Source organism: Salvelinus sp. IW2-2015, unplaced genomic scaffold (assembly GCF_002910315.2).
Source record: "Salvelinus sp. IW2-2015 unplaced genomic scaffold, ASM291031v2 Un_scaffold285, whole genome shotgun sequence".
Taxonomy (NCBI): Eukaryota; Metazoa; Chordata; class Actinopteri; order Salmoniformes; family Salmonidae; genus Salvelinus; species Salvelinus sp. IW2-2015.
Window position 1 is genome coordinate 116,555 of NW_019942531.1, and position 21,689 is coordinate 138,243.

Here is a 21,689-nt window from a genome sequence, read left to right on the forward strand (position 1 = left end):
AGCGAATTTGCGAAATATTAGCATTGACATGATATCATTCAAAACACCTCAAAACAAGACATGGTATCAATAACAAGATGAAACAAGTCACTACGATTCCCCACATGTCAGTCTCTTGTCATTTAAATTATGTTTCTAAAGACAATACCTCTCTCATCGTCACTCAATGCATAGGTTTACTTCCACTGTATTCACATCCTACCAAACACCTTTGTCTGTACATTATGCCTTGAATCTATTCTACCGTGCCCAGAAACCTCATCCTTTTACTCTCTGTTCCGAATGTACTAGACGACCAGTTCTTATTTATTTATGTTTATTTTATTTCACCTTTATTTAACCAGGTAGGCAAGTTGAGAACAAGTTCTCATTTACAATTGCAACCTGGCCAAGATAAAGCAAAGCAGTTCGACACATACAACAACAGAGTTACACATGGAGTAAAACAAACATACAGTCAATAATACAGTAGAAAAATAAGTATATATACAATGTGAGCAAATGAGGTGAGATAAGGGAGGTAAAGGCAAAAAAGGCCATGGTGGCGAGGTAAAAACAATATAGCAAGTAACACACTGGAATGGTAGATTTGCAGTGGAAGAATGTACAAAGTAGAGATAGAAATAATGGGGTGAAAAGGAGCAAAATAAATAAATACATACAGTAGTAGGGGGAGAGGTAGTTGTTTGGGCTAAATTATTGATGGGCTATGTACAGGTGCAGTAATCTGTGAGCTGCTCTGACATCTGGTGCTTAAAGCTAGTGAGGGAGATAAGTGTTTCCAGTTTCAGAGACTTTTGTAGTTCATTCCAGTCATTGGCAGCAGAGAACTGGAAGGAGAGGCGGCCAAAGGAAGAATTGGTTTTGGGGGTGACCAGAGAGATATACCTGCTGGAGCGCGTGCTACAGGTGGGTGCTGCTATGGTGACCAGTGAGCTGAGATAAGGGGGGACTTTACCTAGCAGGGTCTTGTAGATGACCTGGAGCTAGTGGGTTTGGCGACGAGTATGAAGCGAGGGCCAGCCAACGAGAGCGTACAGGTCGCAGTGGTGGGTAGTATATGGGGCTTTGGTGACAAAACGGATGGCACTGTGATAGACTGCATCCAATTTATTGAGTAGGGTATTGGAGGCTATTTTGTAAATGACATCGCCGAAGTCGAGGATCGGTAGGATGGTCAGTTTTACAAGGGTATGTTTGGCAGCATGAGTGAAGGATGCTTCGTTGCGAAATAGGAAGCCAATTCTAGATTTAACTTTGGATTGGAGATGTTTGATGTGAGTCTGGAAGGAGAGTTTACAGTCTAACCAGACACCTAGGTATTTGTACTTGTCCATATTTCCCTGGTCACCCCCAAAGCCAATTCCCCCTTTGGCCACCTTTCCTTCCAGTTCTCTGCTGCCAATGACTGGAATGAACTGCAAAAATCACTAAATCTGGAGACTCATATCTCCCTCACTAACTTTAAGCACCAGCTGTCAGAGCAGCTCTGTCCCAACAGCAGAGCTTTCTTTTCAGCACCATGGAGTGATTCCTTATCACCGCTACACCGGTCTATCAGCAGAGCCTTGTCTGGCAGGGAAACAGTTCATTCAGCCTCATTTACTGCCTTAAAAAAATAAAAAACATAGCTGATATAGCTGACTAGCTTAAATAAATGTGATTTCTACTGACAATTGAGATGTACAAACTATGGCATAAGGGAAAGATGAGCAGATAAGAGGCAATCCGTAATTTCGATTCAGAAGTCAGAAACATATATTAAATAAAGAGGTATATAAGCAGACAATGAAAGCTCTTACAATATTTGATGATGACATTTCTCTAAAACAGGCTATAGGCAACACCAAGTCAGAACAGTAGGCTAAGTTATGAGGGGGAAAGGGACCAAATGATTAAGGTGAGGCACATGGGCTACTTAACAGCTTACTGCACAACATACACTTAGTATTACTTTCTTAGCTACAGTATACATATCTCCCTGGCATATTACATAATTTAAAACAAATAATGATCCCACAGTCCCTTCCCTGATTTAATCGTAGGATGCAATAACAGCCCAAAACAACAACTCTTATTTGGGGGAATGTAATGTGAATGCATAAGAGAGGTAAAAATGGGAGCAAAATATCGCATAGAAAATACTACAATACCCATAATGCATAGTTTGAGGACATAACTTGTCGCATGTTGTGGGCACATGCGCTGTTCTTGTGGATGAGCCGGTGTATCATGGCGACATACGTGGATATTCTGAAGAGCGAGTTTCCCGAAATTGACACCGAAGTGTTCGAATATATCACGGGTAAGAGACTGTAAATGAATGGAGAGGGTGTGTGGATCTCGTACACTTTAAAATGCCACCGGCTAGATGAGTGGCGGACGGCTTCTTCTCCACGTGAAGTAACGTTAGCTAGCATAGCCGTCCCATAGCGTTGACGCTCAGTCAAGCCAAGTTAGGGAGACTAGCTAACGTTAGCTTGTAGCTAACAAGTAACATGCCATTAGTTATCTTATAATCGGTCCGGTTGAACAACTAACTGGGTGAGCTAGACTAGCTAATTTATTGCCTTGAATTACTAGCGAACTAGCTGCTTCTGTGTAGATTTACCGGCATGTAATAGTACATGGGAATTCGTTATATAGCGCTTTAAGGACCCAAAGTCGCAAAACAAAACAGCCTAAACATGAACAAAGAGAGGGGTTGACTCAAGGAAGGGAAAGCGTAATATTATCTATGTATGGGAAGGTTGGGTTTTGGTTATGAATCCGGCTTACATAGTTTTCACCACTTCCGAATTCGTCAGACGAAGTTCCTCCCGTATTCATTTTGGGGGCACGCGGTACTGGGGGTTGTGGGAAGGTGTGCGGCGAGAACCCTACAAGCCAAGCGTTATAAAAAGTTACGCCTCAATCACACCGACAGGTAATGTATTTTGGTACACCGTAAATGCATTAATCTCCAATGGAACGCTGCGTTTGCCTTGCAGCGATGCAGAGCGTTCATATTAACTGCTTGACATAAATGGTAGCAGAAGGTGAATGTTGAACTTTTATTGTACACACATCTAGATGATGCTGCGTGACCATTTTGCGCTATCAATTCAAGGATTTTATTGGCATGGGAAACATATGTTCACATTGCAAAAGCAAGTGAAGTAGATAATAAACAAAAGTTAAATAAACAAACTCACTGTCGGTGTGATGAAGGCCTTAAGCGCTGCTCTACTTTATGCAAATTGCACGCTGCCACCGCTGCCGTTAACCAATCAGCTGAGGAGCAAATGTTTGCTTGAAAATCTTCAGTTCATGAAACCGTTCCGCCTGTCATTTGTTCTGGGCAAGCATAACTAAAAAAGATGGAGGACGGTCAATCATCGCAGTGTCTGGTTTTTCAATTCTATGTTATGTCACTTTGCTAGATAGAATACAGAGACAAAATCAGAAGGTAAGTGGCATGGAGGAGGATTGTGAGTGAAAAGAGATTTGCACAACAATTTGTGCTGAGTGTTTACCCTTAAATTCAGGTTATTTTTTGTTTTTTAAATAACTAATTGACCAGTGTTGGTTCAATTATTTGAATTCCATTTCGTAAATGTTTTTTCTGTGATTTCAATGTGCAAATTGCACAGTTTCTCTTGAGAAATCAGATCCAGCCAAACTGCACTGTAGTAGGGAGTTGAAGTTTCCAACAGGCCAATATTCTACATAGTTTAAGTGCATAATTTCCTACAATGACCATAATCCATTGTGCATCTACTTGTCTGGTCAGTGTTTCTTTTAGGCCTGCTATGGAAGAGACAAAATAATGCATGATTGTGAGGGGATGTAGAGAGCAGCTGTTACTTCATAAGGTATCTACCTGAAAAAATAATTTGTATTGCCGATTGTTATGAAAACTTGAAATTGGCCCTAATTAATCGGCCATTCCGATTAATCAGTCGACCTTTAGTTTGGACCATTCTAGTTTGTTGGTGATGTGGACACCAAGGAACTTGAAGCTCTCAACCTGCTCCACTACAGCCCCGTCGATGAGAACGGGGGAGTGCTCAGTCCTCCTTTTCCTGTAGTCCACAATCATCTAATTAGTCTTGGTTACGTTGAGGGAGAGGGTGTTATTTTGGCACCATTCAGTTAATTCTAAGTTCAATAATCTGTCTGTAAACAATTGTTGGTAAAAGTACTTGTGTCATGAACAAAGTAGATGTCCTAACCGACTTGTCAAAACTATAGTTTGTTAACAAGAAATTTGTGGAGTGGTTGAAAAACGAGTTTTAATGACTCCAACCTAAGTGTATGTAAACTTCCGACTTCAACTGTAGTTGGTGAACCAGGCGAGCCACTCTAAAATGTACAGTTTGTTACACATTGCCACAGATGCCTCAAGTTTTGAAGGAGCGTGCAGTTGGCGTGCATGCAATTGGCATGCTGACTGCAGGAATGTCCACCAGAGCTGTTGCCAGAGAATTTTATGTTAATTTCTCTACCTTTGATGAAGCTGAAGAGTATGTCTTTAGAAAAGCGCTTTTGTTGGGATAAACTCATTATGATTGGGTGGGCCCTATGCTCTCCCAGGCCCACCCATGGCGGTGCCCCTGCCCAGTCATGTGATATCCATATATTAGGGCCTAATGAATTTATTTCAATTGACTTATTTCCTGATGTTAACGTTAACTCAGTAAAATCGTTGAAATTGTTACATGTTGCGTTTTCTATTTTTGTTAAGTATATTATAGCTTATGGCTCTTATTATACCTGTGTTATGAAATTGATAATTATAGCTCACTTCCTGTAAATACATAGGCGTACATGTAACATGCACATGAATGGGTACTTTGCGTCACAGAAATTGTAGCTTTGACTTACATCTCTCTTCACCCACCATCACCAACAATCTCTGCAGTCCAAGGTAGAATTAGAACATTCCCACGCACCATTATTTTCCTTTTGGATTATTTTAAGTTAGCTTACAAATTGTCCGTGCCTTATTTGTACAATACAAGGGATGGATTTGAATGTCAGAAGTATCATGTAGAAAATCTGGCTTATGGTTAGCCTCAAACATAATCTACTGGTTTCATTTTAAATTGAACATATAGCTAGCTCAACAATATGAAAATGATATGAGTTTAGCTATTCTCTGCTTCAGATGTACAATGACCGTGTACATGCCCATTAGGCCAGTAATGCCATCATAGGCCTATGGCTCAATTGGTGACGCGTGCCAATATGACAAGCTACCAAATGGGTTCACATGGCTGATATCCTGAGACAGTGACAATCAAATAAAACAGTTTGGAGAGCTCACAACTTACCAAAAAAGCACATTTTTCTTTGAAACCAGAAAACGGACAAATTAGAGACGCATCACCTTCACCCCTTTTTTAATTTGTGTTATTACGTTGTATTACTAATTAGGCCTACAGTTATTTACCATTCTCGGAGTGGAAACATTGTTTGTAGAGTTCACAACCTGCTACACTTGTGAGACAAGTTTTGGTTTATTTCGTAACCACAATTTATGACTCGTACAGTTTTTCATTGTCTTTTGTTTGGAGTGCTCCATGTGAGCAATGATCATGGGTCTGGTTTCTCTGTCTTGTTCATGTTGAAGGGGAGAGCACATGCCTGAGCACACCTAGAAGTAGCAGTATTTTGAGCTCTTTTCTGTAACAGTATTTTGTACGTAATGTTTCTGCCACTGTCTCTTATGACCGAAAAGAGCTCACGGATATCAGAAGAGCGATTACTCACCTCGAACTGGACAAATATTTTTTTCTTTAACGAGTCGGACGCAAAGGATCTACTGCTTTGTCGAGACACGGCCCAAATCCCTGTCATTCGCATGAAGAGAAGTTGCCAATACTAGGGACGCAGGTCTGGGTGCCTTGTGAGAATTTATCAGCAGATGGGTAACCCGCCTCTACTATCTGTCCTATTGGCCAACGTGCAATCATTGGAGAATAAACTGGATGAGCTCCGTTCAAGAATATCCTACCAACGGGACATTAAAAATTGCAATATCTTATGTTATACCAAGTCGTGGCTGAACAACGACATGGATAATATACAGTTGGCTGGGTTTTCCATGCATCGGCAAGACCGAACAGCTGCCTCTGGTAAGAGAGGGGGTGACAGTCTGTGTGTTTCTCAACAGCGGGTCGCATATTCGAATGTTAAGGAACTCTCGAGGTTTTGCTCACCTGAGGTAGAGTATCTCATGATAAGCTGTAGACCACTCTATTTACCAAGAGCTTTTTAATCTATATTTTCTTGTAGCTGTCTATTTACCACCACAAACCGATACTGGCACTAAGACCGCACTCAACGAGCTGTATAAAGCCATAAGCAAACAAGACAATGCTCATCCAGAGGCTGGGCTCCTAGTAGCCAGGGACTTTAATGCAGGCAAACTTAAATCCGTCTTACCAAATTTCTACTAGCATGTCACGTGCAATGAGAGGGGAAAAAACTCTAGACCACCTTTACTCCACACACAGAGACACGTACAAAGCTCTCCCTCACCCTCGATTTATCAAATCTGACCATAATTCTATCCTCCTGATTCCTGCTTACAAGCAAACACTAAAGCAGGAAGTACCAGTGACTCACTCAACTACTAAAGTGGTCAGATGACGCAGATGCTAAGCTACAGGACTGTTTTGCTAGCACAGACTGGAATATGTCCCGGGACTCATCCGATGGCATTGAGGTGTCCACATCAGTCACAGGCTTTCTCAATAAGTGCATAGATGACGTTGTCCCCACAGTGACCATACTAACAACCCAACCAGAAGTCATGGATTACAGGCAACATCGGCTAGAGCTGCGGCTTTCAAAGAGCGAACTCTAACCAGGACGCTTGTAAGAAATCCCGTTATGCCCTCCAGACTAACCATCAAACAGGCAAAGAGTAAATACAGGACTAAGATTGAATCCTACAACGCCGGCTAGGGTTGCAAAGGGTCGGAAACTTTCCGTGAAATTTACGTAATTTTTTCCATGGGAAGTTCAGCCCCGGAATTTTGGGAATTTTGCTTAAATTCATCAAAGTTAGCTTATAGCAGTGAACCTTTTTTGTGGGATACACATAAGGCAATTCTAGGTCTTGTGGCATGTTTTGGTTAAACTTTCCCCATTTCAATGGAATTGCAACCCTCTGCATGCACAGTGCATTCTTCCGTCACATGTGCAGTGCACTTTTCCATCACATGTACAGCTGATTTTCAAGATCTTGCACACTAATGAGATGCTATTGAGCCCACACTACTACACTGTCTGAGCCAAGGACTACATGCTTTCTGGTAAGTTTTGATTACAATACTGGGTGGGGTGAATATATTTTGTGACATACATGCTTTTTTGTTAACTAGTAAATAGTAGCAACAGCAAAGTGTTTTTTAATCATTTCTAACTTGTTATCAACTTCTGCTAGTTAGTTTTTGCTACCATGTGGGTTTTAGCTTGCTTGAGCCTGCTAACTGAGGAGTGTTAATTCATCTGTTTCCATACATGTTTCATTTTAAAACATTTATCTTACAAAGGAGTTGTTTAATCTAACTGCTTAACTATTTATCTGTACATGGAATTGTTTTGAATTTTTTTTGAATTTTTTAAATTCTGATCTTTACAGGAAAATACCACGGGCACTATCTGATGTGTGGAGACATTTCACTGCAGCTAATGTAGAAGGAACAGCTGTGTACATTTGCAAATACTGTGCCAAATAATTTGTGAAGAATGCAACAAAGATGCAGAATCATCTGGCCAAGTGTATAAAGTTCCCTCAGTGCTCACAACAAGCAACCTCTGACAAAAGTCTCTCTACTTCTCTTCGAGTTAAAAATTATGAATCAGACACATTATCGATAGCAACAGCTCATGGTCCTCCTGGAATCATAAGTTGTTGTTTTTTACTCAATGGAGGAACGTAGTCAGAGAAATGCTGATGAATGTCTTGCTCTAGCTGTGTATGCAACTGGTTCACCTCTGATGCTCACTGGCAATGTGTATTGAAAGAGATTTCTGAATGTTCTTCGCCCAGCATACACCCCTCCAACCAGACATGCTTTATCTACTCATTTGCTGGATGACGAGTTCAACAGAGTTCAAGTGAAGGTCAAGCAAATCATAGAGAAAGCAGACTGTATTGCAATCATCTCTGATGGGTGGTCGAATGTTCGTGGGCAAGGAATAATTAACTACATCATCTCCACCCCTCAACCAGTATTCAACAAGGGCACAGACACGCCGGTCTCTACATTGCAGATGAGCTAAAGGCAGTCATCAATAACCTCGGACCATAGAAGGTATTTGCACTGGTGACAGACAATGCTGCGAACATGGAGGCTGCTTGGTCTAAAGTGAAGGAGTCCTACCCTCATGTCACACCCATTGGCTGTGCTGCTCATGCATTGAATCTGCTCCTCAAGGACAAAACAATGGATACACTCTACAAGAGAGCCAAGGAAATGGTTAGTTATGTGAAGCGTCATCAAGTTATAGCAGCGTTCTACCTCACCAAGCAAAGTGAGGAGAATAAGAGCACCACATTGAAGCTGCCCAGCAACACTCTTTGGGGTGGTGGTGTCATCATGTTTGACAGTCTCCTGGAGGGGAAGGAGTCTCTCCAAGAAATGGCCATATCACAGTCTGCTGATATGGACAGCCCCATCAAGAGGATCCTCCTGGATTATATATTTTGGGAGAGAGTGGTAAGCAGCCTAAAATTCCTGAAACCTATAGCAGTAGAACATTGCACCGATTGAGAGAGACAATGCCATCCTGTCTATCAGACTCTGCTTGCAGATATAAGCTAAGAAATCCGTATGCTGGCAAGAGCATCCTGTCTGGTGCGGAGATCAACAAGCCCCATGGTGTCAACACTACCGTGTCTCGCCACCTTGGCCTGAATGAGAGCAAGGTTCTTGGCAGTCTGGCGAAGTACACTTCCAAGCAAGGGCTTTGGGATGGAGATACAATATGGCAGTCGTGCCAATATATCTCATCAGCCACCTGGTGGAAGGGACTTTGTGGATCTGAGGCTCTTTCCCTTGTTGCCTACATCCTCCAAATCCCACCAATATTTATTGTACCTTTTATTTAACTAGGCAAGTCAGTTAAGAACAAATTCTTATTTTCAATGACGGCCTAGGAACAGTGGGTTAACTGCCTTGTTCAGGGGCAGAACGACAGATTTTTACCTTGTCTTGTAACCTTTCGGTTACTAGTCCAACGCTCTAACCACTAGGCTACCTGCCGCCCCAACATCAGCTGCATCCGAGCGCAACTGGTCCTTGTTTGGGAACACACACACACCAAAGCATGCAACCAATACAAGGGTTGAAAAATAGGTGGCCATCCGGGCAAATTTGAGACTTTTTGAGCCTGACAATGAGCCATCCTCAACAAGGTTGGAAAGTGACAGTGAAGATGAGGCCTCAGTCTGATGTTAAAGAGGTGGATATTGAGGAGGTCAAGGGAGAAGACATGGAAGCCTGAGAGGAAGACAACCAAAGCTTTAGTTTCTAGACTATCATTTTACTGATGTTTTTGGGAGATGCATTGGATCATTCAATATTACCTTTATTTTGTTGTTCAGTGAAAACATCCCATGTGAAGATAATGGGCCTCTGGACGCCTATGTAGATATTCCATTAAAAATCATCCATTTCCAGGTACAATAGTCATTTACAACATTAACAATGTCTACACTGTATTTCTGACCATTTTGATGTTATTTTAATGGACAAAAAATGTGCTTTTCTTTCAAAAACAAGGACATTTCTAAGTGACCCTAAACTTTTGGACGGTAGTGTATATGTGTGTGAGTGAGACGTTAGTAAAATTCTTGAATTAAGTGTTTTCATCATTCTAGATCGCAGCCGGTAGCAACGAAGAAGCACTGCCATGTGTGTGGACCCAAGGACAGGAAGACCCAGTACACATGCATCAAGTGCAAGAAATACATTTGCAACACACAGTAAAACTCAGTCCCTCATGTAGTGTGTAGACTGACCTTAATTTGTGTTCAATGGGGCTCATTTATCATTTCCATAAAATACTGGATGTAAAATTTGACCTTCCAATTTGTTCAGCTCAAAGCAATAAACATCAATAGTGATAACCTTGTTTTGTTTATATTACTTCAAGATAAACATGATTTATTCCACCCATTGTCTTGTTAATTTTTTTATCAACAAAATAATTATGCTTTTATCAATGAATGTGATCTAGCAGAGGAAAATGGCAAATATTAATCATGTATGCTTTCTATATTGCTTGTAATTGATATAAGTCAACATCTACAGTTGAAGTTCGAAACTCGTTTTTCAACCACTCCACAAATTTCTTGTTAACAAACTATAGTTTTGGCAAGTCGGTTAGGACATCTACTTTGCGCGTGACACGTCATTTTTCCAACAATTGTTTACAGACAGATTATTTCACTTATAATTCACTATCACAATTCCAGTGGGTGAGAAGTTTACATACACCAAGTTTACTGTGCCTTTTAAACAGCTTGGAAAGTTCCAGAAAATTGTCATGGCTTTAGAAGCTTCTGATAGGCTAATTGACATCATTTGAGTCAATTGGAGGTGTACCTGTCTATGTATTTCAAGGCCTACCTTCAAACTCCGTGCCTCTTTGCTTCACATGGGTAAATCAAAAGAAATCAGCCAATACCTCAGAAAAAAAATAGTCCTCCAGAAGTCTGGTTCATCCTTGGGAGCAATTTCCAAATGCCTGAAGGTACCACGTTCATATGTACAAACAATAGTACGCGAGTATAAACACCATGGGACCACGCAGCCGTCATACCGCTCAGGAAGGAGACGCGTTCTGTCTCCAAGAGATGAATGTACTTTGGTGCGAAAAGTGCAAATCAATCCCAGAACAACAGCAACGGGCCTTGTGGAGATGCTGGAGGAAACAGGTACAAAGTATCTATATCCACAGTAAAATGAGTCCTATATTGATATAACCTGAAAGGCCGCTCAGCAAGGAAGAAGCCAAAACTGCCATAGAAAAGCCAGACTACGGTTTGCAACTGCACATGGGGACAAAGATCGTACTTTTTGGAGAAATGTCCTCTGGTCTGATGAAACAAAAATAGAAGTTTGGCTATAATGACCATCGTTATGTTTGGAGGAAAAAGGGAGATGCTTGCAAGCCGAAGAACACCATCCCAACCGTGAAGCACAGAGGTGGCAGCATCATGTAGTGGTGTGCCATCATGATGTCAGAAAATTATGTGGATATATATTGAAGCAACATCTCAAGACATCAGTCAGGAAGTTAAAGCTTGGTCGCAAATGGGTCTTCCAAATGAATAATGACCCCAAGCATACTTCCAAAGTGGTGGCATGTGAACTTTCATGTGCCTTAATAACAAACTTGTATGCCATCTGTAAATATAAATACAGCTGTTAAATTACTAGCCTAGTTGTTTTAGCCAAGGAAAAAGACGTCAATGTTCCCGCTAGCCAGGATTGGCTGAGTTAATGAGTGTGATGAACATGCCGAGAGATGAGTTCGCATTTGTCTGCCATGTAGCTCGCTTCTGTCTATAATATGAGCGGTCAGTATGTGTAGGTAATCCTTTCTCACGTGTCTTTTTGAAATATATCATGTTGTAGAACTGCGTAAGTGTTTCTCCACTTCCTGGAGGACCAAGTTTGGAAATCATTGGAATTCGAGTATGATAGCTAAGGAGATGGAGAAAATTCTGGCGTTTGATTGCAAATATGCAGACGGAGTCGGAAAGAGAACAGAAGGCTGTTGTAATCCGGAGAGGTGTTTTATACATCTTAAAACTAAGTGCGACCATGACATCCGTGACAGAGAGGGAGAAGCGTCCATCCATGTATACGGGTAAAAGAGTCTAGCTAGCTACATTTTCAGATATTACACCTTTCTAATTTTGTCAAAGTCGTTTTCATTTCAAATTGAAATGTACTGCTAGCTAGCTAATGTTAGCTGGCTAGCTAGTTAATGTTACATGTTTGATCTGTGTAGTAATATTATTCGTATCTCAGAGCCATTTGCATTGCCAGTTATATAGCCTAATGTTAGCTAGCTAACATTGAACCTGGTTGGTTAGCTACCTGCAGATTCATGCAGGGTAGTAACGTTATGAGCTGGGATTATGGTTCATTGTTTAGCTAGCTACATGTCTATAAACAAAAGACTACACAATGCAAGTAACTATTTCAATAGAATGTCTATGATATCATTGTGACAATTGTCGATAGACGTAGCTGGAAAATTCGTTCTGGCTATCTTCTCCGATTTTAGAACACTCGTCTGAGTGTGCCAGAGCGCAGAATAACTGATGAATTTACGAACGCTCAACACCCGTTGAATATGGCCGGTGTCAGTAAACGTTGGAAGAAAGCGTAATTACATTTTTGCCAGCAGCACAGTTGCAGTCACCAACGCTCTGGATAACATAACAGCCTAACTAGCTCTGCTAGGGTGAGTAAAATGGTCAGTGAGCTATCATTTGTGTCTGGAAGTAGCTAGCAAAAGTTAGCTTGGGGGCTTGACTGCTGTTGTTAGGTCAGAACGCTCGGATCAACCCTACTCCTCGGCCAGAGCGTACAGTGTGCGCGCTGAACGCTCCGAGAGCAAAACACTGAATTTACAAACGGACAATCTGACCGCTCTGAGTTTACGAATGCCCAGAGAACATTCTGGCACTCCAGATTAAATTTACGAACACACCTGTAGTATAAGCCAGCCTTTAGTCTTTAAATCTTTGGTTGTTTAGTACATATACTCACATGTGAATCCTTAAAGAGATGGGTGGGGCTAAAGCTTAGGAAGGTGTGAACGATGCTGAATGAGTGTAGACAAAGAGCTCTCCGGTAGGTACCAAAACATTCAAGGGCCATTTTCTCAAAAGTGAGGTTACAGGTTTATCAAATTTCAAAGCAGAATTACTTCCCCATTGTTTCTCAGCTGTAGTGTATAATATACCATTTTCTAGCTCTGAGTCTCTACTTTTATCCAATGTAATAAACACTTTCAAATTTTGCTACATAAGACGGAATCGAGCCGGTCGGTCACAATTGGTAGTTAGTCTTGTCCCATCGCTGCAACTCCCGTATGGACGAGAGAGAGAGAGAGAGAGAGAGGCAAAGGTCGAGAGCCATGCATCCTCCAAAACACGACCCTGCCAAGCCGCACTGCTTCTTGACACACTGCTCGTTTAACCCGTAATCCAACCGCACCAATGTTTCGGAGGAAACACAGTACAGCTGGCGACCGTAATCATCGTCCTTAGTGCAACACTCACTACCGAGTTCCAAACTGCCGAGCAGCCGCACACAAGCCTAAGATCACAATGCCAAGCGTCGGCTTGAGTGGCGTAAAGCTCTGGAGCAGTGGAAACGCGTTCTCTGGCGTGATGAATCATGCTTCAACATGTGGCAGACCAACGGATGAATCTTGGTTTGGCGAATGCCAGGACAACGCTACCTGCCCGAATGCATAGTGCCCACAGTAAAGTTTGGTGGAGGAGGAATAATGGTCTGGTGCTGTTCATGGTTCTGGCTAGACCCTTTAGTGCCACCTCATTGAACACCTTTGGGATGAATTGGAACGCCTAATCGCTCAACATCAGTGCCCGACCTCACAAATGCTCTTGTATCTGAATGGAAGCAAATCCTCGCAGCAATGTTTCCAACATCTAGTGGAAAGCCTTCCCGGAAAAGTAAAGGCTGTTGAAGCAGCAAAGGGGCGGACTAACTCTGTATTAATGCCCATGATTTTGGAATGGGATGTTTGATTAGCAGGTGTCCACATACTTTTGGTCATGTAGTTCATCTGCTTTTTTTTTGCATTGGATGCGTCTCAATCCACCGCATCTGCCTATGTCGCACTTCTGCATCTGCGGTGAAAGATGACAGCGCCAGAGAGGTGTCTGTCAGTCCATGAGATGTCCCGAAATTAGGTCTAATCACAAAATACGAGACTCACGAACACAAGCGTCTTGGGGCGCGTCTGAAGTCGGTACAGCTAATCTGGGAACTTCTGTCTGAAACGTCCGAACAGTTTGGGCTACACACTAATATGACCCACCTGTGCAAAAAGTGAGACTCTGTTTTGCTCTAGGACTCCAACAGGCCTCACAAGACTCGTCTGGAGGTCCCCTGTAACCAGTTGAAAGCATTTTATGGAAGTACTGTATATAAGGAGACTGTTTAGTGACAAATACTTGTTAACATAAATAAACAAACTATGTCTTCTGATCTTATATCTCTCCGATATAGGATAGACACTTAAGAACAAGCTTTCTTAAAACAATTTGGGGGGACAATATAGCACTAAGTCCCAAAATAAATGTTTCATCAAATAATGTTTGTATATATTTTTTGATACTTCAAGGGATACCCTTTACCCCCCCCCCCCCCCCTGCAAAAACATGAATTTAATATCTTTCTGGATTTTCTATGGTTTCTGTAGAACCACCTGCAACTGGAAATGGACATTTCTAAGATATATTTCTATCCTGTGTGATAGGTGTGTTGGACTGTGGAGGGGCGGAGTTTGAGGATGGAGAGGAGGTGTATGATGCGATTGGTGGGCTGCTGCAGGGGTCATCGGCTGACTGTAAAAACGAGGATGACATCCGGGACATCTGTCAGCAGATGTTCAACACTCTTAAACTGTGAGTGCAACAAACACACAAAACCTTATCACCCACCTCTTTCACAACCAGCGTCCAACACAAAGATTAACTAACTGCCACACACCAAAGGCTTATAATTGATGTAATTCGCTTGCTGATTCATCAAAAATATACTCATGTCTTTTCCATCAGGAGTAACGGCCATGCCGCTTCAAAGCAAGTGCTGCTCGACACGCCGGTGCAGTTGTCTCAGATATCTGCAGAGTGTGGTAAGTCTGCAGGGGACTTAGGTCTTGCCCTTTGTTGTCAGCTTTACGGTCCAGCATACAGTTGTGTATATGTAGTGATGTATACGTTTGATATTCATTCTGGTAGCCTGTAATTTTCTATCTGCTGTTTTTAGCCTTTCTTCCTATTTTCTCTCCCCTTCCTACCCCCTCTCCCATGTCTTTTTAATATCCTCCCTGACTTATTGCTGCGTCTCATTCCACTCCTTCTGTCTTTCCCCTCTCGTCTCAGTATCTGCCACTAACGACGTCCAAGGGATCTGGATGATGAAGAGGGGCCAGAATACAGTAAAGTATTTTTTGTTGTTGTTGCATCGTATCTTCTTGTGTATTATGTTCCTTTGTCGAAGCTACAGTCCTGACTTGGGCCTGTGTTTTTCTCCTGTCGACTTCATCCACTTTGTCTTCTTCCACACACACACACCGCCTCAGACTGTGGATGCGAGGAAGCTGGAGAAGGCCGAAGCCAAGCTGAAGCAAAAACAAGGGAGGAGGAATGAACGGGATTCGCAAAAAACAACTAGTCCACTGTGAGTTTCAAATGCTTTTCATCTACACCCGAAGACTATGCAAACAGTTTATCATTGGCAGTGGTGGAAAAAGTACCCAATTGTCATACTTGAGTAAAAGTAAAGATACGTTAATTGAAAATGAATCAAGTAAAATTGAAAATCACCCCGTAAAATACTACTTGAACTCTGCGAAGCATTTATTTGGGCTGCAATTTGTGAGGCTGATAACTCTAATGAGCTTATCCTCTACAACAGAGGTAACTCTGGGTCTTCCTTTCCTGTGGTGGTCCTCATGAGATCCAGTTTCATCATAACGCTTGATGGTTTCTGCGACAGTACTTGAAGAAACTTTCAAAGTTCTTCATGTCTTAATGATGGACTGTCGTTTCTCTTTGTTTATTTGAGCCTTGCTTGCCATAATTAGGACTTGGTATTTTACCAAATAGGGCTATCGTCTGTATACCACTCCTACCTTGTCACAACACAACTGATTGGCTCAAACGCATTAAGAAGGAAAGAAATTCCACAAATTTACCTTTAAGAAGGCATACCTGTTAATTGAAATACATTCCAGGTGACTACCTCATGAAGCTGGTTGGGAGAATGACAATAGTGTGCAAAGCTGTCATCAAGGCAAAGGATGGTTACTTTGAAGAATCTCAAATATAAAATATATTTTGATTTGTTTAAAAAAAAAAATGCTTACTACATGATTCCATATGTGTTATTTCATAGTTTTGATGTCTTCACTATTATTCTACAATGTAGAAAATAGTAAAACATAAAGAAAAACCCTGCAATGAGTAGTTGTGTCCAAACTTTTACTGGTACTGTATATAAGTACAAAATACCCCCCAAAAACGACTCAAGTAGTACTTAAAAGTATGTTTTCTTAAGTACTTTACACCACTGATCATTGGTTTGGTATTGTGACAGCAAAAATACAGATTTCTATTCACCGATGTATGATGAAGTTCGGTTACAGTGTCAGAGTGATATGATTTGGACTGATGTTTCACCTCTGCCTGTCTGTCATTCCTCTGTCTCTCTTCCACTGTCTTTCTTCCTGTACTCATTCTCTCTACTTCTATCTCATTCGTCTCCTTCTGGTTCCCTCTGTGTCTGTCTCACTCTGTCCTTGTCCGCTCTGCCTACCTCTGTTTGTCTCAGGGTACTGGAGGAGGCATCAGCCAGCCAGGCCAGTAGCAAAAAGGACAGTCGCGTTGACTTGTCCGGGAAGAATCGCACCTACGACATCCGCATCGAGAACTTTGACGTGTCGTTTGGCGAGCGGTGAGGATCATTCAATGCTGTGTTAGCTAGACATCGTTTCCACCAGTATTTACCTGCTATTTCAAATGAGTTGATGTGGTTATGATAGTTACTTTCTGCAAATGACTTACAAAAATTCACCTGCCTGATATCAAATGGTGCGTAGTAGTGCTTGTTTAATAAATTAATGGCAAACTACTAAATGAGTAAATCATAGGTTATTCCTGTGTAATTACCCTTTTATGGTTATTTCTTATTTAATACCAGACAGCGAGAGAGCGACAAACGGAGTAGGAGAGAGACAGAAACATTTAAGTTTGAACCGGAAAGCAATATGCAAGCAAATTGTCTCTCTCTGATTTTCCAGGTCCTTGCTGCAGGGAGCGGAGCTGTCTCTGTCGACAGGTCGCCGCTACGGCCTGATTGGCCGCAACGGCCTGGGGAAGACCACGCTACTGAAGATGCTGGCGAGCCGCAGCCTGCGCGTCCCCGCCCACATCACGATCCTGCACGTGGAGCAGGAGGTCGCTGGCGATGACACAGGGGCGCTGCAGAGCGTGCTCGAGAGCGACACGGTCCGGGAGGGGCTCCTGACGGAGGAACGCCTGCTGAATGCGCGCATCGCCAACGGAACGTACGTCAGTCTTACTTACTCCTTACTTTAGGAGGAGTCGATACTGGCCGCCTTGGCAGATTTAAATGTTTTTGCAGGATTTTTACACTTTTGGGTTTGGAACTGCAACAGTCACTAAACCTGCAGTTTATTCTATTCCATGTTAGCGCTGAAGGAATGGAGACTGTTCGACTGTCGGAGATCTATGCTAAACTGGAGGAGATTGAAGCAGACAAAGCACCTGCCCGGTAAAGAGCCACACTAAACATGTCTGTACATAATGTCATATCTGTGTGTACCTTACATTAGCTGTATATTTAGATATGTACATAATGTCATATCTGTGTGTACCTTACATTAGCAGTGTATTTAGATATGTACATAATGTCATATCTGTGTGTACTTTACATTAGCAGTGTATTTAGATATATACATAATGTCATATCTGTGTGTACCTTACATTAGCAGTGTATTTAGATATATACATAATGTCATATCTGTGTGTACCTTACATTAGCAGTGTATTTAGATATATACATAATGCCATATCTGTGTGTACCTTACATTAGCAGTGTATTTAGATATATACATAATGCCATTGGTGTGTATACTGTACAACAGATGACTATGTACTTTGCAGTATAATTGTAGCAAGAGTCTATGCATGTTCTGGTTTGATGATTGTTTGCTTTTTCTCTCCCCCCCCCCCCTCTCTTTTCCTCTCTTTTACACAGAGCTTCAATCATCCTATGTGGTTTAGGTTTTTCTCCCAAAATGCAAACGCTGACAACCAAGTAAGTTGCTGTCTGTGTGTGTGTGTCTGTGTGCGTGCGTGCGTGTGCACGATTAACTGATCTCTCTCTGTGTTCTCTTCACAGGGAGTTTTCTGGAGGGTGGCGAATGAGATTAGCTCTGGCTAGAGCTCTCTTCGCCAAGTGAGTCTCTGCTTGTCACTTTTATCCAAAGGACAGTCTTCCCAATTAAAATACAAGGACAGAGATTATATTAGAATATGTCTGTACATTTATAAATCTCCAATGAGCTATTTCCTGAATCTCAATGTATTATAGACCATCAATTCAATAGACAGATTATCAAGACATAATCTTGTCTCTGCTAAATATTCTAAAGCTAGCTCCAAGTCTCTAAATAATATGTATATTTGTATTGTATCTCTTTTAGGCCTGATCTTTTGTTACTTGATGGTGAGTGATTAAACCACATGAAGTATTTTTGTTTGATCAGTTCAATGGTGTCCAGCAGTCAGTGCAAACGCCCTCTGACTGACTGTTGGTCTGTCTGTCTGTTTGTTCCTCAGAGCCCACCAACATGTTGGACGTCCGAGCCATTCTTTGGCTGGAGAATTACCTGCAGGTAGGTTACTCCTGCTTCCCGAATCCAATTCAGTCCCTTTAAAAGCATTGGATTGGTGAAAGCACAGGCAAGCGTGGACAATAGGGACTTTCTACTGTATTTCTTACCCCAATCCAGGGCAAGGGGCGTGAATGAGTGTACATTTCAGGGAGAAGGGTAGAAAATAGGAGCATACGTTAAATTGTTTTAATTTCCAGAATGTGCTGGGTAATTCAACTTTTGCCTCTGTGGGTGTCCTTGAGACAAAAGGGGTCCTCTACATTGGCATGGGACACATCTGCTCACGCTCATGAGCCACGCAATACATGGTTAGCCTCAAATGGATTGTGTTGTATCACGAATTAGGAAATTGCGAACAACACTCAAGCCAAAATGCGACTTTAAGGTTGTGTCCCAATAATATTTCCCTTCTCCTGAAGTGTGCACTAATTCACTACTACTACACATCTAAAGACATTGGATTTGTGGAGGCATGGGCTAGCTGGAGTTACCACCATATTTCTTCTACCACTTATTTCCTTCCAAATCACTGAATGGAAGTGAATGAATGCACACTTTGGGTGGAAGGAGAGATAATTGTGACATAACTAAAGCAAGAGCAACAAGTTCAACTTCCACATGGCCTGTTTAACTCCTCCACCCCCCACAGACCTGGCAGACCACCATCCTGGTGGTGTCCCACGACCGGAACTTCCTCAACGCCGTGGTGACTGACATCATCCACCTGCACTCGCAGCGGCTGGAGAGTTACCGCGGCGACTACGAGAACTTTGTCAAGACCAAAGAGGACCGCCTGAAGAACCAGCAGAGGGAGTACGAAGCCCAGTTTCAGTACAGAGAGCACATCCAGGTTTGGAACCCACACACTGGCCTACACACACACACACTGTCCTGCACACACACATTTTATCTCACATTGAGCTATGCACATACAAACTAAAAGGCCTAAAAGGTAATAATGCACTTTCTAAGCATTTTTGTCTTTGCTGATTAGTGTGTTTATTTGATATGACCTTGAAATGCCAAACGTATCAACATCCTGCTAAATACTATAATATATCATCTAATAAGTATCTTATTACTATACATTATAATCGTGGATCGATCGCCTCCCTCTGTGTGCCAGGTGTTTATCGACCGGTTCAGATACAACGCCAACAGAGCAGCACAGGTGCAGAGTAAACTGAAACTGTTAGAAAAACTGTGAGTAACCATCTATTTCAAAGTAAGATGTTTAACATGCGCCCCACCTTGCTTTCTCTCATGTAGTGCTCCCTGGGAATTACAGCCTGAACTTCATTGTAAGGGATAACTTCCGTCTTGCACATGCACGATGACCTCTGCGCGTTTGTTTGCCTGTGCACAGCGGAATGGTCATTGGAAAGCATATCTATTGTCATCCGTCGTACATTCCCTTGCTGCTCTTCTCTTGTCTCCTGCAGGCCGGAACTCAAACCCCTGGAGAAGGAAACCGAAGTCACCTTAAAGTAAGAGACCGCTCCTCCTGTCCCGAATGAAGTCTGCGTTCAATTCTCATATTAATCTGAGCGCTAACGTGTGTGTGTGCGTGCGTCCGTCCGCAGGTTCCCTGATAACTTTGAGAAGCTGTCTCCCCCGGTGCTCCAGTTGGATGAGGTGGAGTTCTACTATAACACTGACCAGCGCCTCTTCACACAGCTGTCTGTGTCTGCAGACCTGGAGTCTCGCATCTGCATCGTACGTATTAATCACACTGCTCTCAATCCTGATGACCAGATCTAAATCACATGCACTGCTTAATAGTTAGGGATGCACCGATGTGGTCATTCTGGGCTGATGCCAATATTTTCTTTGCAATATCAACTGATTCAGATATTTTTTTCATTTTATGGCCCTTTTAAATGTCCTAGCACAGATGGGACGTGCAACAACGTTTCTATGTTCATAAGGCTAGTAATAACATATCTTTGTCCCCACATCGGGTCAATATGGTCACCCATCAATATTGTACTTAAACCTGTGAGACACTTCCACAGACAATGCTCTGTGCAACCTTCCAACTGCTAAAGTAGTACCTACAGTCTCTCTCTGTCTCTCAGGTGGGTGAGAACGGGGCGGGTAAATCCACCATGCTCAAGCTACTGATGGGAGAGTTAACGCCTGTCAACGGCATCAGACACGCCCACCGGTGAGGTTCCATGCTTGACGTCAGCCATGTTCCTCTGCTGCTATAGTGTGTGTCTCAGTGGGTGTGGGTGCGTGCAGGGAAGTAAACGACAGCTTTATTTCCCTTTCTCGCTCAGGAACCTGAAGATCGGTTATTTCAGTCAGCATCACGTGGATCAACTGGACCTCAACGTGTGTTCAATTGAGCTGCTACTCAACAAATTCCCAGGTGACCACCACCACCACCGAAACACACCAATACTGATCATTATCAAAGCATTGGCTGTGTTCATTAGGCACCAAATGCAAAGGAAACTGATTGGAACAGGACTACCTGGACTTTGTCCAATAAGAAATGCCCCGTTTTTTTCCCGTTGCGTGCCCTAATGAACACGACCCTGGTGGTTGTTACGCATCTCTATGGCGGGTAAGATGACAACGTCACGAAAACAATGCGCTCGCTTCAATGGGGGCAAAAGGCAGTGTGTTGTCATTCCGGACAGCCAGATGGCTAGCAACAATGACAGGAAGCTGCCACGTGAGGAATCGTTGGTTGCTCGTTTCAGCTAGTTTTATCTTGTTCTTGATACCATGTCTTCTTTTGAGGTGTTTTTTTTTTTTTTTTTTTTACTGATGCTGATATGCTTTAAGATTCGCTAGCTAGTCACCAAGAACTGTACAGATGTATTTGAGAGACAGTGCTATTTATGTTTTCAATAAACATTTGAAGACTAATTATAATTTACATTCTGGCAACAGTCTAAGCAACCCTGTCTGTTTTGGTCCATGTTGCTTAACAACCACCATCGCTAGCTGCAGTCTTTGTGCATCTGTACCCTTTTTGTCCCTCC

At 42.3% G+C, this 21,689-nt stretch overlaps 1 protein-coding gene across 1 annotated transcript in view; it reads left to right on the forward strand.

The window, feature by feature from the left end:
• Positions 1-2,200: 2,200 nt before the first annotated feature.
• LOC112068225 (ATP-binding cassette sub-family F member 3) overlaps positions 2,201-21,689 on the forward strand; it is a 23,406-nt gene continuing 3,917 nt past the window's right edge. The window contains 19 exon segments of the mRNA XM_070438075.1: positions 2,201-2,213; positions 2,216-2,305; positions 14,527-14,674; positions 14,828-14,904; positions 15,155-15,210; positions 15,355-15,452; positions 16,605-16,727; positions 17,074-17,340; positions 17,487-17,567; positions 18,054-18,113; positions 18,198-18,254; positions 18,502-18,524; positions 18,638-18,693; positions 19,343-19,543; positions 19,820-19,896; positions 20,136-20,180; positions 20,277-20,409; positions 20,772-20,860; positions 20,976-21,222. Coding sequence (XP_070294176.1) covers positions 2,201-2,213; positions 2,216-2,305; positions 14,527-14,674; positions 14,828-14,904; positions 15,155-15,210; positions 15,355-15,452; positions 16,605-16,727; positions 17,074-17,340; positions 17,487-17,567; positions 18,054-18,113; positions 18,198-18,254; positions 18,502-18,524; positions 18,638-18,693; positions 19,343-19,543; positions 19,820-19,896; positions 20,136-20,180; positions 20,277-20,409; positions 20,772-20,860; positions 20,976-21,222 — 1,941 coding nt within the window.